Below are 18,322 nucleotides of genomic sequence, written 5' to 3'. Positions count from 1 at the left end.
AAATTTTGGTGCATCCCTAATAATTAAAAAATGAGAATTTTCTTTTTATGAAATCTATCCACTCTTAACTTTTTTTTTTTTTTTTTTTTTTTTTTTTTTTTGTGGTCATTTTGACTAATTTCATTTGAAATAATTGTTACTATTGTTATTTATTAAAAGGTTTCCATCTGAGTGGTTCAAAACTTGGTGACATTTTTTGATATGCAATTGGAACAAACGAAAAAGTGAACTTCATTCGATGAGTCATAAAAAAAGTCATAAAGTCACACCGTGGCTGATTGTGATCAGAATTGACCGACCATAGGGAATGAATGGGAAAGACCCTAACGTGTGATAATTCTTCAGGGAATTTTAGTGTAATTAATTAATTTAGTGTAGTTTATTTAATTAATTACAAAATTAATTAGTGTAATTTAATTAATTACACTAATTAATTAATTAATTTTAGTGTAATTCCCTTTAATAGTGTAATTAAATAGCATTTCATTAAAAAAAGTTACATTCTTACTGTTCCTGGTTAAAAATGACAGCCAGAGGTTAAACATAACATCTTTTACTGTCCCCCAGGAGCAACAGTCCTGCCGCATTTCTAGATATCCAGGGGTCCGTCCCAAGGCCTCTCTTCCAGGCCCCTCCTGTTCAGCACAAGCCCCTTGCACCACCAGAAATGCGGACCTATGACCCCGTCACCGGCAAACTGATCCGCCGGGGTCCCCAGGCCTCCCGTCCACCCTCTTATCTTCATTCGCATGGATCGTCCATGTCGGCCAAGGAAGATCTGTCCACACTCAGGTACTTGATGTACTTTTTATATTATTATTTTTTTATTTTTATGTATGGCAGTAAATATGTGTAAATACAGCAGTCATGTTAATAAACTCATGGTTGTATCAGAATCATGAATATTAAGGGTCTATTTTTGCACATTCTGCACAGTACAAACTTATTCTTAAGAGCAAGGGAATATAAAGATATAATGATATATGATGTTTGATTATATGTACTTGGAAGACATTTCTTTGAAAGGCCTGTGGGAAATGTACCTGGTCAGTAAGACCTTCCCTGATGGCCCGTATGCTGTGCTTGCCTTTTCTTTCCCAGCTCATATTGGATTTCTCATGCAGTCTATTTCACATTAATCTCTAAGCTCTAAATAACATCTGTGAGAAATAAAGCATTGTGCCTTGGCAGCTCTGAGATTGTGAAACAGAAATTATTAGCAAATTTCATCAGCACCTTTGGTCATTGCTGTGACAAGGGAATAATAAAAACAAGCTTGTAAATGCTGATCAAAAAAAAGAGTAAAAAAACGGCAACTCCTGCGTCAGCATCTGTCCAGGAGAGAAATAAATTAGAAAATAAATAGTTCACCTTAGAAACAGTTATTATTTTCTCATAAGTTGTTCCTGTGCAACGTTCTTTCTGCTGTGAAACACAAAAGGAGAACTTTCAAAGAATGTCCTGCCCACACTTTTCAGCATAATGAAAATGAATAAGAGGCTTCTTTCAAAAATGATATTCAAAAATTTTACTGACCCCAAACTTTTTTTAAATGAACTATGGTGTTTATAAATAAGTTGATGAAGAATTCGTAACCAAAGGTATAGGTTTCCAAGGCAAATTAGATTTACATTTGCATTTAATTATATAGCAGATGCTTTTCTCCAAAGCAACTTACAAATGAGAACAATAGAAGCAATCACATCAACATGAGGGCAACAGTATGCAAGTGCTGTTCAAATGCATGATATGATTAAAAAAGTAAGATATAACACTGGCCCAAAGTCGAACTAATCTGCAGCTTTCTCACACTGGCCCTCGGTCAGCAGGCCAACCTTATTAATGAGCCCTGAGTTTGTAACATCATGTGGGCAAGTAAATTATGGAGTTTTTGGGTGAACTATTCCTTTAATGCTGATTTCAAATGAATAATGCAGATCTACTGTCAGGGCTTCCTGTGACAATTACAGTTTATGTGACAGTTACAGTAGACAAGTAACTTCAATTTATCTGTTTTTATAATATTTATTCTGTGTGGTTTGAGGGAACAGCAGAAAACCATTTTTTTAGGTGGCCTAAAAAAATTTGCTGGAGGTTTTAGAAATTAGCTCATTAGCATATTAATGATACCAATGTGCTTTTTAAATTGTTTCGGTAGCTATTGAATCTCTTTTGAGCTCACTCATTCTCTTTTGCACTCTTAAAGGTAGGGTAGGCAATTTCAGAGAGGCTAGCAATAGCAAGCTAAATTTGAAAGCATAAGATCCCACCCTCCCTCCAGAGCATCTCCAAAGTCACATCTCCTCCAAAACACATGAACGCACACAGCCAGAGCAGAGTCTGCAAAGCGTCACGAGAGATAGCATTAAATTACCATTACAGTTGTGGCCTAATGGTTAGAGAGTCGGACTTGTAACTTTAAGGTCATGGGTTTGAGTCTCAGTACCGGCAGGAAATGTAGGTGGGGGGAGTAAATTAACCGCTGTCTTTTCCACTCTCATTACCAGAGGTGGGTAGAGAGTCCAAAAACTGTACTCAAGTAAAAGTACAGGTACTTATAGAAATATTTGCTCAAAGTAAAAGTGAAAGTAATAATCTTAATAGTTACTTGAGTAAGAGTAAAAGAGTATCCAATGAAAAAACTACTCATGTAGCTAGTTACTAGTTACTTTGTTATTATTTAGATAGATATTTAAATTATTATTATTATTATTATTATTATCATAATTAGATGTCTTTGCAACAACAGACAAGCATTATTTCTGGTATCTGTAGACCGAATATCTCTGCATGTCCTTTGCTTTGTATATTAATAACGTATACAGCTATATTTGAAAGAAGAAAGAGAAAACTCTTTACATGTGCTTGCGCTCATAACCGCTGAACATCTGAACACTAAACTGGTTAACTGTGTCTACGCAAAGGTGTTAATTTTCAAGACAAACATGTCACCGGGGTAGGTAGGCTACTCACAAATTACAGCGGGACGGTGGGTGTTCATTTCATACTCTCTGGTAGCTTATTTAATGTATAAATTAAGATATATGTCCAAAAAACGGCAAAGAAATGCTACATACTTTGTAGTGGTGACGTTATCGTGGCGAAATAATCTGTTTGGTTGTAAAATGTAGGCTATTGGCTGTATGAATTGAAATCAAATGAAATCGATACCTGTAGAATTGTTCACCGACAGCATACACAGTTCAACTAATAAAGATCTTCATCGCTGGCGAACAATAGGATGCATTTGCAGATTTGCTTTTAATTGACTGTAGGTCCACTGCCATTTCATCCAATGCTCCGAGTGAGAAACCGCATCAGACGATTCAGTGCGGGCAGGGAACTGAACAAATCATTCAAACTGATTCGCAAACCAATTTAGACAAGTCTGAACAGAATTGACTCAAAAGAGTGATTCAGTTGTGAATGGGGCATCGTTGATGAAAAAAGAGAGCGCGCTTGGAATAAATTACGCATTTCTTAACATGTACAGTATTGCATTCAAATAAAGTAATGAGAGGAACGTCGCCCAGCGTGGTGAAGCAAAAGTATAGATTTTTCATTAGAAATGTACTCAAGTTAAAGTAAAAGTAGCCACATTTAAATCTAATCTTGAAAGTACAAATTTTCCAAAAAAATACTCAAGTAAATATAACAAAATAAATGTACTTCGTTACTAAAAACCTCTGCTCATTACCCACAACTGAGGTGCTCCTTGAGCAAGGCACCTAACCCCCAATCGCTCCCCGAGTGCCGCAGTAAAAATGGCTGCCCACTGTTCCGGGTGTGTGTTCACAGTGTGTGTGTGTGTGTGTGCACTTGGATAGGTGAAATGGAGAGCACAAATGGGACACCATACTTGGCTACATGTCACATCACTTTCATAATGACTTGTACCACCTGTCTGCTGCAGATGTGTTGATAGTGTTGCCATAGAAACACATAAGTCCAAGTCCAATGACATGAGCTCAGAGTAGAACGAAACGTGGTGCCATCTCTCAATTACAGTAATTATGACATGGCATGAACGGACCATAAGCTTGTTTTGGTTCAGGAGGAACTAAAAGGTGGCTGTTGTTTGTTTGCAGCGCTCTGTGACTGTCTGTCTACAACTCTGCATAGCCTCATAGAACACGCTAATGACGTGTGACGTGTACCGAATGCAATAATTTGGATGAACATTTTTTGGTCCTGAGACATCTACAGAAGATATATGTTCATTTTTAAAAATTTAGACCACTTCTGTTATTGATTGCTATCAGGATGTGAAGAGAGTTCCAACCAGTATAACAAAAGATTAATGAAAAACATTGCCTACCCTACCTTTAAGCTCTTCATGCCAATTGTGACATGAGTGGTGTGATGTAAAGTGGCAACGTCTCTCGGGCAGCTATTTCAGTCATGCGAGTACAGCTGCTATCTCTTTGAATGGGGAGACATCAAATTCTCCAAAGCTGTTCAGCAACCTTACAAATAAATTTCATATTTGAAATCACCAATGAAATCTGACAACAACTGTCTTATAAATTTAGCTTCTAAACGCTTAAATCATGACAAAATAAAAAATGCATTTTTCAGGCTAGATCAGCCAATGCACACGCAGTCGTAAGCGCGCGTCTCAGAACACTTGAATGTTTCTATAGCAACCAGAGCTTCTAACAGCAGCTGCAGTGACGCGATGACTTTACCAATTGGCGATTGGCTCTTTTATTTAAAAGGCGGGACTTTTTCCGCAGTATTGCATGTTGCACTTTCTCCCATTCATAGTGATATGAGTGCACAGTCTTTGTATACATATTAGTACCTTTTTAAAGGGTGCCTCTTTCCCAGTGACAACTTTTGCATGTTTTTATCTGAGAGTGTTTTAAACAGAAAACAAAAGAAGAAATGTTTCTTGAGCATATCAGCATATTAGAATGATTTCTGAATCATGTGAAACTGAAAACTGGAGTAATGTTGCTGAAAATTCAGCTTTGCTATTACAGGAATAAATTACATTTAGCTGTTTTGGTGTACATTGGACAGCCGTAGTGCCAGTACTGCTCTCACACACCTGCCTGTGATTTTGAAATAAACCTGGAGAAATCGATTGGCTGGTTTAGGTGTGGATTATAGCTGGATCTCAACTCTGCAGGTAGACCTCCAGGAGAAGGATTGGGCACCCTGTAGCTGCTCTCTTGTTTAGACATTTGTTAACTGCTCTCAGCTTGATCGCAGTCTCCTTCCATTTGTCTTATTTCTGCTTTATCCTTGCACTTGCTGTCCATAGGGGGCCACAAATTTAATAAAGCAATCCACTGTCCTCTAGGAGCCATTTAGAAAAGTTCACTGCTAAATTTGATATTTAAACCACAGCTCTACCTGACTAACTCTCCAGACAGATACTTTCTGGGCATCTGCAAGCTGAACTAATATGTCATATTAAGCGCTCAACTCTTCAGCAGGCCTGATATGTTGAATGAATAGCCGGACTGCATGGTGCCCTGTTACTGCACATCACATGTAGGCTGGCAGTGAGTGCTCTTGTGCTGCTGTTGAGAGGATGTACTGGTCTCCAGGCAACAGGGCTTGTTGAATAGTTCAAGAACAGAAAATGAGAGGACACAAGCATCAATACAAAATCACCCATGTTGGTCTTTTGTTGCTAGGTAGCAAAATAGAAAAGAACTGTATGTGCCACTGAAAGATGTTTTTAGGCGAATGCGAAGACAGATGTCTAAAAACTTAAGAGTTTCCATGCTCATGGGAAACCTGTAAATATCAGGGAATTAAAGAATTGAGATTAATTTTCTTCACTTGATAATTTATCATAAGCTATAATCTCTATAAAATTATAAGATATCCTTCATCCAATACACTTCACCCTTAATGGCCGTCATTTATCAAATGCTCGTTTCCACGCAAAATTTGCCATTTATCAATATGAGCGTGAGCGGTGGCTACGATCATATCTCGAGTCAGGTCTCAGCTCGTGTACGAAAGTATGCAACATAGTAAATCTGGTGGAGAACTGTTATGAGAACATTTGGATTATTTTCCTGACCGACAATCACTCACTAACCGATCAATAACCATTAAACGACACGGTTAAAATGTCAATATGTCACAAATGTCACAAATTAGAATAGGTGCATGTCAGGGATTTCGCTTTGAATGCGCAAATGGCAACATCAACAGAACATTAGGATTCATACATCATGCACCTGCAACGCAGAGGAAAAACAGAATAATATAGCCTACAAGAAATAAAAAATAAGACTACATGAAATATATTTCACTGAAATAATTAACAGATTAACAAAACAAAAGAGAGAAACTGAGCATCAAGTAGGGCTAGTCCAGGCTACGCTCGCGTTGTATTCGTTTTCTTTATTTTATCAAAATATTTATCTTTATTTTATGAAATCCAACTGATCGCGCGGGCACCTCACTCACACATGCAACATATCAGTTCTAGCATTGCCAACTTTACATTTTAGCCATTTATCAGCAAACTAAATGTAGAGAAAGTTAACACTGCTCAGTTTAAATGGTCCGCTATCCATCTGTACCAATCGGCGCCCTACCAAAGACATTTTTGCGCATGTGAAGGATGATGTTTTACGTGGATAATGAAACAACAGTGAAATAGAAAGCAACAGTAGTTCAGCAAGCAATAAATCTTACATCGCGAATATGGAAATGTTTGGATTCTTCCCGAATGAGAGAGGTAGGCTATGTGAGCCCAATTCAGTTTTGCTTTAAATAAATTCATTTCTGCTTTATAATTAATGCCACTATAGACTAATTTGTTTCAATTTATAATATATAGCTACTTATTTTCTGTTCTTGTTCTGAATAAAATGAATGTAAAGGATTTTCTGTGGAGTGAGGTAGGCTACTAAAATAACCAAGTTTATATATATATAATAATAATGTTTGTAAGTATTTAGTTTTATTTAGGCCTACCAGTATTTTTATTTAAATTAATTTTATTGTTTGCAATTACGAGGTTACAGGTGTTTTTAGAGTAAGTAAATTTCTTTTTCATTCAGTTACTTCCTCTTCATGGCCGGGTCATGTTTCTCTGTGTCGCAAACTATAGGGCGAGGCTTCTAAAATTTGGGGCGTGATATTTAAATGACGATTGTTTTCAGTCGCCACATTTATCAACAATTTGATAATTTGATCATGCTTTCTTCTATCAAAGTGTAATTCTCCTATCTTTATATAACTTAAACCATTCCCTAAGTTTTCAGTATGAAAAAGTAACAGATTTCATATGTGCCTTGTCACATGGCACAGCATCAAAGAAATTAGGTGCTGAACTATCAAAATAGTGCTTTCCAATTAAAACGTGGCAATGGGAAATTATCAGATTTAGTTCTGATGTTCACTGTAGTTGACATAGCGTTTAATATCTGATCTAGGTGACGTGACCCTAATTCAAGATCAGCTCTTTAAACACTCTTGAGAGGATAACAAGACATATTGCTAGATCTGTAAATTGATTTGCTTTGTGAGAGTGTCAAAGAATGTCAAATTAACATAATGTTTGAATTTCGTTATAAAATTAACAGAATTTGAGTGCTAAAACTTTGTTTGATATCAAAAGTAACAAAGCACAGATCTTATTGGGATTGTTCAGTGGTAGACATGTTACAAATAATATTGATTAAAAATGAGAAATCATTATTGTCAACCCAACTCTAGCGTCCACACAGCTGACATTTACCTGATGTAGATCATCCATGTTGTGTGCACAAATTAGACACTGACAGTCAAAGCACACCATCTGAGGTGCACTAATTAAACCTCACCTTTTCTGTTAATGATTTCGGCCCTCCAAAATCATTTCAGCTGTAAACCAAAATTTAAGCAGTTGAAGTTGAACCATTGACCATCAATTTCATGGTCATGATTACATAGTTATGAATTTTTTAACTACCAAATTTTCTCTTACTAAACATTTTTATTTAAACCAAGTACATTCAAATTAATGTAAATATCCATCTAGAGTCCAGGTTTAAAGTTTCTTATGTGTTTACTTTGTAAATGTTGTTATGACTTTTAAAATTCTGGTTTATGTTAGAAATATGACACGAAAATATTAGGGATGCTCCGGTCAATCATCTGTAGATCGGTATCGGCCAATAATCACATTTTATAACTCGATTGGAAATCACTAAATTTGGCCAATCTCATGAACCGATCGCAATTTGATGAGGTAAAATGAGAAAAAGAAAAAAAATGTTGCTGCCAATGCATATGTAAACAGTATACAGATTTTTGGCACCACATTGTTCTTTGTAACTTCGCAAAACATTAGTAAACCATAGTAAATCACACATCTTTATTTAGAGCAGTTTGTCTCAATTCAAATGAGCCCAAACACAATATTACATAATGCATAGATCTTGAAAAAATCCTTTATATATTAAGCTTGAATGATCGGGATCAGTATCGAGAAATCAGTAATCTTTATCGTCTGCAAAAATCCTGATTGAAGCATCCCTATAAAATATGTCCATGCACAAAAGGATATAAAGTCATCACACCTGGATCCCTGAAGCCGCTCTGTCCAGCAGAGCTCCCAGTGCAATCTAGTGTCAATCACAGTCTCTCTCATATCAGCAGAAGACATGGTTTGTTAAGCTCCAGCATCCCTCTGTCTCCTCTGTGATTTCAGAGTTTGTTTGCTTCACAGACCAGTCTACAACTTTCCCACCAGACCTTTTTTAGATTGTTTCTACGGAAACCATTGAGCCTTCCACAGCTGTAGAATGTGCAGGAAGTTAAACGTTTGATTTTGTGTTTCAAAGCATAGATATGCTGCATTAGAGGCTGTTGCTAATTACAGTGTTACATCAGTATACATTGTCCACACTGTGAAAGTCAATGTTTTGAGTCTTTGTCTTGCTGGTTTGTACCACCGTATAGGTGTTTTGTCAGTAGGTTGGCTAGTGATTATTTCTGATGGGCTCGACCTGACAGTTTGACCTTTCCAATATGACACCGCTGTTGAGATGTACATATAGGTCAGCATGTAGCATCTAGGTCTTCTGTTTCTATGTTTTGAAATGGGTTTTATACATGATGTTATTCAGACTTTGACTTCAGACTATGAATAAGATTAGCCTCAAAAATACAATTTTGTAAAAATATTTAGCCTTCTTTTCCATATTTCACACTTTTGGGACGTTTTTGCCTATTGATGAACTAATGAAAGTGAACATTTATGCAAGTAAAATTAATATATTTAGTTTGAAAACATTTTAGAGTACTATTTATGTTATGTTAGAAAATGAATATGTAGGTTTAAAAAATTTGGACCGTTTTGAGCAGTAATGTGGATAAAAGTTTAGATTTTAAATACATAGATTTCAATTGATAAAATGTAATTCTCAGATTATTATTATATTATATGTTCTTATAAATTTCATATAATAATGTGTTCAGCAAAACGCGAAACAAAAGCATGTACATCACTGGCAGACTGCTCAAAGTGGGTGCTCAGCCAAAAATAAGCGAAACAGAAAAAAAGTATGAAGTAGGCACACTATGTTTCGAGCACACAGGCTCTTCATCAGCTCATTTTGTCTGATGAAGAGCCTGTATGCTCGAAACGTCACCTCTGTGAGAGTTTGTCAATATATTTCTATGTTTTTGGAGCCGTGGTGTGCTGACTTTATACTTATTGTATTTAATGATATATTGAAATGAAATTTCCCTTGAATATTGACAAAATATATATTTTTTTCTCACATTTTAATTAATTAAAAATGGGTTAAATTTGGTAATAACATTGTAATAACATGGTAACATTCAAAATGTGCATTTTTGCACATTCACTTATTAATGAGAAAGCGAATTATTGATTGGATACAATATGGTTTTAGTTGAAAAATATTAAAGGGTTAGTTCACCCAAAAATGAAAATTCTGTCATTAATTACTCACCCTTATGTCGTTCCAAACCTGTAATTAAGATATTTTAAGATAAATTAAGATATTTTTCAAAAAATCTGATGGCTCAGTGAGGCCTGCATCGGTTGGTTCAACCTTAATGTTATGAAGCGACTTTTTAGCAAAAAATGCAGCAAAAAAACTAAATAACGACTTTATGTGCCTTTATGTGAAGCTTCGAAGCTTTACGAATCTTGTTTCGAATGAGTGGTTCGGAATGTGAAAGTCACGTGATTTCAGTAAACGGGGCTTCGTTGTGTCATAAGTGTTTTGAAATTTCAGTGGTTCACGTGACTTTGGCAGTTTGATAATTTTTTGAGCTTTTTTTGAGCTCGTTGGTCCCATTCATTGCCATTATAAACCTTTGATGCGTCAGGATATTTATTAATATAACTCCGCTTGTGTTCATCAGAAAGAAGAAAAGTCAATTACCCTAGGATGGCTTGAGGGAGAGTAAATCTTGGGGTAATTTATATTTTAAAGTGAACTAATCCTTTAACTGAGAATGTTGTTAGAATTTTGTTATTACAGTTAATTTATAAAATGCTAATGGTAGTTAGTACCTTCAGAAGCTTCAGTGAACAAGCATTTTACTGTTGACAATGGCATTTTTTTCAGGTAACAATGGCACTTTATATGATCTACTCACTGCAAGTGTTAGTGCTGTTAAATTCATACAGTTTTATTGGTTGCATAAATAAAACCTTTAAAACCAAAGCATTTAATGTAATTCAAATGCAATTAAGATACAAAATAAAAGGCCTCAATCTGGGCTGTCTTTTTATATCTATTCATCGATTGGTACTGTAGACCTTGTCTTTCATCAAGGCTGAGGTGAGGGATCTTGAGCTTAAAAAGGGTGGTGACCACTGGTTTAAACAGACTGCAGGAGCATGTGTAGTGAAGTTAATCCATTCAGACACTGTCTGCTCCGACCATCTATCTCCCTGTGCAGAGTTATCATAATAATCATGTTGTGGCTCCTCTGACAAAAGGATGTGATTAAATGTTTGCTGTGTGCTGTGGACAGGCTTATGCTGTGGGTATGTTTGATTGCTTATTTAGGTGTTGCTCAGACTGAGAGAACTGCTGTTCTGCTTTGGTGTTTTGTCAGAGCAAAGTCAGCCAGCAGTGCTTGAGAAACAAATTTTGCCCAGTGACTGATTACACTGTAACTTGCTTCACCAGCTGCTGATCTGGAGTATGTATGCTGAGCGATTGATTGTTGATGTGTTTGTTCAGGTTAGCTCAGGGGTCTCAGCAGACGGTCGAGGCTGCAGGATCGAGTCCTGACGATGAGCAGCCTGGACCTTCACGCAGAAAACGACAGCCCAGCATGTCTGAAACCATGCCACTCTACACACTCTGCAAAGAAGATCTGGACAGCATGGACAAAGAGGTTAAACACACATACACATTTTCTTAGCTATCTAAAAACATCAGTTGTTCTTAATTGTTATATAAGAGAGAGAGGGAGAGAGGGGAATAACATTGCTATAATCAGTGTTTTACTTCCTAGATGATTTCCTGGTTTCATTGAAATTAAAGCTACCGTTTTTCGCTCTTAAGCTCTTAAGCTCTTACATGTGAGGTGTGTAATTTTTTGACTGTGCAAAAATCAACAATCAAAGCCGATCACCAAGCTTATGGCATGGTGTTTCCTTTTCTTCTTTTCTTTTTTGAGATTAACTTTTTATTCTTTTTAGATATAACAAAATAACATCCATTCAAACAAACAAACAGAGAAGGGGAAGCAACAGACATAGTTTGAAAAAAAAAAAAAAAGGTTACTTCATATGGTCATTCCTTTATATAGAAAAACATTTCCATGCATCTATGGTACTAGGCTTAGCCTTGTTAATTCGTGCTGTTGTACATTCACAAGTCACTATTTTAAGGAGGCTATGAATCCAATATGTTTATGCACACGTGCGGAGTAAACCAGTTCTGTATTATTGTCGTCTTTGCAACTGTCTCTTTTGTAATGAACTTATACAGAAGTCACTGAGAAGACATAAACCTGGATTAGACATGTAATCAATCTGTAGTAAGGAGGACAAAACAAAATTTAAATGAGCCCATAGCTTGACCTTTCCATCTTTTCTGTGCCGCATGTTCAGTGTTAAATACATATTTAGTTCTAATTTCAAATGTTTTAAAACTTTGGTTTTCCTGTTAATGTTTATTCGGTAACACTTTACAATAAGGTTCATTAGTTAACTACTTTAGTTAACATGAACTAATAATGAACTGCACTTCTACAGCATTTATTAATCTTTGTTAATGTTAATTTCAACATTTACTAATACATTATTAAAATCTTGTTAACGTTAGTTAATGCACTGTGAACTAACATGAACAAACAATGAACTGTATTTTCATTTACTAACATTAATGAAGATTAGTAAATACAGTAACAAATGTATTGCTTGTGGTTAGTTCATGTTAGTTAATACATTAACTAATGTTTAACTAATGAACCTTATTGTAAAGTGTTACCGTTTATTTTTTTGTTTTAAGGGTGCTCCGATCAGGATTTTTGGGGTAGTTCACTAATCACTGGAAGCAGTATTGGCCGATACGATCACCAAAATAAATAATATTATTCTTAACAACAATGTATTATAAGTATAAAAAATTAAAAGATGATAAAGTATCATGAATTGACAACTCTTTATTTATTGGCAAGTAACATGTGCAACATATTCCATTCTCTATCTTAGGGGTGTTTAGGAACAGCTTAGAGATTAACAAATATAGCATTCCTGTGAAATAAATAATAAAAACAAAAAATAAAAACAATCAAAACAACACAACATAGTCTTCACTGTATGAATTAAACATAGATTAATCCTACTAAATCTACTGAAGAACAATGAATGATTTTCTCTGTCTTTTTCTTGTTTAACATTAAAGGGTCATGAAACCCCCCTGTTTTACCCTGGTCATTCACACCTCTGAGCTGCAGAAACTCTGTAAAAATGGGAGTGTGAAGCTCTGGAAAAGTGGGAGTGTAGAGAGGGGAGAAGAGGGAAGAGAACAACCAATGAAGCACAGACATACAACACACTCATTATACAGAATATTAATATATGAACACAGAGAAAATGACAACAAACTCCCAAGCACAAGAGAGAAATGCGAAAGAATATTTAATAGGGCTAATAATAGGCTACTTTGATTACGTTTACGAGCACTGCACTCAAAATCAGTCTTTTGTCTATTAGAATAATCATGTCGTCGCGTTCAGATAGGCTACACCACTGTATCAGTGTCCAGTCTGCACATATAATTCATTTGAAGAAGACTTGTATATTAATATGTGTGCATAACTACACCGTGCTGGTTAATGTTTGGTGCAGAAGAATGTGTGAAATAAAAACTTTAAACACGGATACTTTATTCTGTATGAGCTATGTACCACGTGGCTAGTGTTGTTAAACTCATCGCGGAGCTCTGCGCTGAAACCGATCATATGCGCGCTCTGCGTCTATATCATAACAGTCGTGTTTTTCATGTGTTCGCATTCAAACTCCAGTTCTGACCGCATTGCAGGCAAAATACAAACAACACGTGCTGTTGTGCTGAGGGAAACATACGGCTTGCGTGTTTGAACGCAGCTAGAGCAGGCAGAGGTGAATGAGCCGCACTTTTGTGACATTTGAATTCTCCGCTGTAATGTGATCTCACGCAAACACATTTTCCATTTGTGCTGGTAGATTACAGCAAAACAATCCACATGCACACAAACCTCTGCTCTGGTCGCGTCGCAGGAAAACACATTGTGTTTTAGCACTGAGAAAACGAACACCAACGATATGTCTCTGAATGACAAGAGACCGAGGCGAGAGAAGTGATACTTCCTCATGCATAATACCGCGATTATAATCTTATGCATACTACAGCGCAGTGATTGGATTAAGTGAGCTTTATGTCATGAATATATGTCGAGACTCGCTCAAAAAGGTCTATGTCAGCATGTTCGACCATGCCCATACTTGGGCCGAAAGTACACGATTACGTCAGATTTTGTGACGTTGCTCCGACTCAGCTTTTCAAACCGGAAGACAGAAATCGCTCTGAAAAATGCAAAAATAACTATTTTTCACTTATGAATAACATTAATGAGTACCTTTAGTGTTTTCAATGATGTGCAGCCCATACATATCTGTTTACATCTCAAAAAAAGTGTTTTGGGGTTTCATGACCCTTTAATGACACAGTCAGCAGCAGGAATATTAGCCTGCTGTCACTTTAAGACTGATTGCATGGATCCAATATACTGAATCTGATACATATGCAATTTATTTCCCAACTGTTTGTTCACTTAAGACAACCGACAGTGTTTAAGCAAATACTCCTCAAGCCAGGCATATTTCTGTCTGTTTTTAACCGCTTGGGCATGAACCCAAAGCTCAGAGTTCACTTTTCTTGTCCGTGTTCCACTCCGTCTTGGAGTGCGTGCACAGAAAGCCGATTGAGGAACAGTATCACTTCGTTTTAATAATTGTCTCGCGAGTTTTGTCATCTGATTGGCCCACTGCTCAAACCATATAAAGCTATTATCGGCCGATAACGATCGGCGCTCGATCATTCGGAGCATCCTTATTTTGTTTTATTGCTGTGCTGTTGTCCTGCTTGACGTTTGTGTTGATAGTTCATGTACTGAATTGTTTATGGTGGCGTTACATGTTTAATTCATGACAGAGCCACAGTTAAATTCCTCCCCCCACACAAAGCTTTTAAGATTCATAAAAGCTAATTAAAAATCCTGAACAAATATCCCGAAGACATTCCCTGACGGTGAGCCAATGTTGATCACCCTCTGAGATCAGAAGCTGCTGAATATTAATGCCGAGACTGTTTGAAGAGGACATGTAAGAAGCAAATTACTGTGATCATAGCAAAGCACAAATTGAATTGCTTAGAATTTTAAAAAAGTTCCTGCCTAATAATAAAAATGTATTTGTCAAATAGAATATTCTAAAGATGTTAAGAATGAAATGCTATAGCTTACTTCTTACTGTAAGCTAATGTTGTTGTTGTTGTTTTAAATTAGTGAATGAAATTTGAATGCATTTTTTGCATTTATATTCCATGATAGACACATATTTCAGACACATATGTCATGTCTCACATTACATATATTATTGTACACAGACATAAAAGACAATAATAGGAGAACTCGGCACGATCTTCCTGTCAGAATACTGGATCAGTGTTTTTGCTGTGTGATAATAAGTCTTTGCACTTATATTGCTTTGCTTATTTATTATGAGCACATCTCCACAGCCTTCTTCTTCTGACCTTCCTTTTCAATTAAGGTCATCTTCCTGCAGGCTGGCTCTGCTTTATTAATGATTTATTTTATGATTTCCTTAAAATTGTTCATGGGTGTGTGGTTTAAAAAAAAAAAGGTGTGCATGTAATTATGAGCCCTCCATGCATTATTTCTTTCATCCCAGCTTTGTTGCCATCAGCTACACTTTCATAACTCAAAGTGCTGTGTCAGGCTTTAAATGGAATGAGGGTTATTTTTTTTTTCTCCAGCTTTTTCATTTTACATTTGTCTTGTCTTCCAGTTTTTTCTCTGAAGTGTGAAAGAGGAAGATGTGCCTCATGGCTCCCTCTTAAAATCACTGACCTAGAAACATCGCTTCAGAGCTTCTTTGACTTCTTTCTCATTTGTCGGGCATGTCTCAGTTCTTCGCTTAGCAGTTATAACATCTCAGCAGTCCATGTCAAAAACCTGTCATTGCTGACACCATTCATAACAGCGGTGTTGCACTTCACAGGTCAGATAGCTTCATTTTTTGTGTTCAACTTTCATGCTCACATACAGCTGAAACGAAGCCGTGTCTTACCACCAGCAGTGGCTTCTACACAGGGGAAGAGATTTGATCATTGATAGGGACATTAAGTTGATCTTGTTTAGATAAATACGTTTATATATTTATTAGGGCTGTAACGATATGCGATATGAAACCGAAATCGCGATACGCAGGTCCACGAACCTGTATCGCGATGTGAGAAGGCAGAATCGCGACACACCCCTTCCAACTCCCAGAGTTATCCTTCCTGTCCAGATCCAATGCTACCACATTTTTAAATTACTATAAGTATTAGGGGTGTAACGATTTATCGTAGATGGTGTGTCTCAATCAGCTCTCTAGTTCAGTAAGTGTTTCGGGCACACATTGAATCTTGCAAGCAGGTTTAAACGTTTCTCATGTCAGTCTCTTGCATGGTCGCGTGAGAAAAGTCGTGGCTTTCTTTCACCGCAGTGCACAGCACCAGCTGTGCTCACAGAAAAGCAAAAGACGCTTGCGATGCTTTGCTTTAAGAAGTTCTGTGGGGCCGTTCACATATTGCGTCTTTTCCGCGTGCAAGTCAGTTATTATTTTCAAATGTAGCCGCGCGGCAGGCGCGCTCATAATGGGATCAACGCGGTCGCGACGCGCATGCAATTCTCAACTTCTCAGAATGCCGCAAGCGCACCGCAGGTCGTGTGACAAGAATCAACCGATCAGCTATGGCCTTTCCGTAACAAAACATCAAAAGCTCAGCCGAACAGCTGATCATAGCTGTACATGGTGGTTTTTATATCTTATCTCCATCAATATATCTCGTCGTAAAACTAATGCAAGGGCTAGAAATCATTTATCCTTTGCAGAAACATCCTGATCCTCTTGGAGAGCTCAGTTCATGGTTGCATAGCAACGACCGACGCCACGGGAGCGCAAGCGCTTTGGAAAGGAGAAGCGGTGCGGCCGCGCCTTCCACGCGTTTTTAGACGCGACATGTGAACGGCCCCTATTCATAATTCTAAGTTCATGTTAAATTTAACATTTTTTTTCAGTGACAGACAGCCCTATTCAACTGTTAATTTGAATACAGAAGGTTTTTATTAAAATTTTATATTTATTTATTTTATTGAAATGTGATCTTGTATGTACAACAAGGAAAATTATTGAAATTTGTTCATGTTTTTTTAATAAATCTTGTTTGAATTTCAGTTTCATTTTGTTCAAAATATCGTGATACGTATCGTATCGTGAACTCCGTATCGAGATACGTATCGTATCGTGACCTGAGCGTATCGTTACACCCCTAATATTTATCCACTAACTTCTTGAGATGCAGGCCGGTGACACCCACATGCGTTTAGTAATCGAGCAGATGGCAAAAACATTGCTTATGCTTCCTATACTTATGTACTGCATGTCATTTATGATCTGACAAAAAAATTAATTCAGTCATAAGTCATATCACAAATATTTAATGATCTTCAAAGTGAAATTTTAATGTATAGTCTTTTATTTGTATTTTCTATATGTATTTATTAACATTACTACTTCAATAAATCAATGCTAAATGCTAAACAAAGTGTTTAAAATACAATGGACTTAAATGTATTAAAACATATTTATGTACACTACCATTCAAAAGTTTGTAGTGAATAAGATTTTTTAAAGAAATGAAGACTATAATTCAGGAAGCATTGAATTGATTGAAGTGACAGTAAAGGCATTGTTACAAAAATTTCCTGTTTTAAATAAATGCTGTTCTTTTGAACTTTCTATTCAACATAGAATCCTGTTGTTTCCACAAACATGAAGCAACACAACTCTTTCAACTGTTTTCAAATTTGATAACAATAGGAAATGTGTTTTGAGCAGGAAATCAGCATATGAGAATGGTTTCTGAAGGATTATATGACACTATAGACTGGAGTAATTACTGCTGGAACTTCAGCTTTCATTTTAAAATATATTCAAATAGAAGACAGTTGAAGTTAAATAGTAATATTTTGCAATATTACTCTTTTTAAGTGTATTTTTGATCAAATAAATGCAGCCTTGGTGAGCATAAGAGACTTCTTTCAAAAACATGAAAAATATCTTACCAACCCCACTCTTTTGAACAGTAGTGTATATTATCTTAAATTATTTATTTTTTATTATTTTATGTTTTCCCGTATTAACATTTTAATGACTAATTACAACTGATTATATAAAGCCTACATGCATTTTCTGGGAATCAAATCTCCATGACCTGAGCATTGTCATGCTTTGCCAATTAAGCTATAGTGACACCTGTATGGGATTGGTAAACTGCCTTTGAACAAGTAATATACAGTAATGCCAGGTAGGGTAAAGTTTGGCAAACTACTACTTTTCGCTGCTGCATCTTGCTGGTTCAGCTGATATTTTCTCCACACTGCTGCTTGTCACTTGTGAGACTCATGCCAGGGTGAACGGATAGAGTATAAACACCTCTCAGCATCTCTGAGGGGCACATGCAGTCTGCAGTACTTCATGCCAGAATGAATATGTCAGACATAAACAAGGTTTAACCCAAGAGCTTGTCAGCATCAC

The 18,322-nt window shown here is 36.5% G+C and overlaps 1 protein-coding gene across 1 annotated transcript in view; it reads left to right on the top strand.

Annotated features, from left to right (window-relative positions):
* ctdp1 (CTD (carboxy-terminal domain, RNA polymerase II, polypeptide A) phosphatase, subunit 1) overlaps positions 1 to 18,322 on the top strand; it is a 131,767-nt gene that overhangs the window by 28,624 nt on the left and 84,821 nt on the right. The window contains exons 10-11 of the mRNA XM_048201892.1: positions 568 to 792; positions 11,187 to 11,343. Coding sequence (XP_048057849.1) covers positions 568 to 792; positions 11,187 to 11,343 — 382 coding nt within the window. The remainder of the gene's footprint in view (positions 1 to 567; positions 793 to 11,186; positions 11,344 to 18,322) is intronic.

The sequence above is a fragment of the Megalobrama amblycephala genome, linkage group LG9 (genome assembly GCF_018812025.1).
Source record: "Megalobrama amblycephala isolate DHTTF-2021 linkage group LG9, ASM1881202v1, whole genome shotgun sequence".
Taxonomy (NCBI): Eukaryota; Metazoa; Chordata; class Actinopteri; order Cypriniformes; family Xenocyprididae; genus Megalobrama; species Megalobrama amblycephala.
The sequence above is the reverse complement of the archived record's forward strand: the minus strand, read 5'-3'. Positions and strand labels throughout refer to the sequence as shown.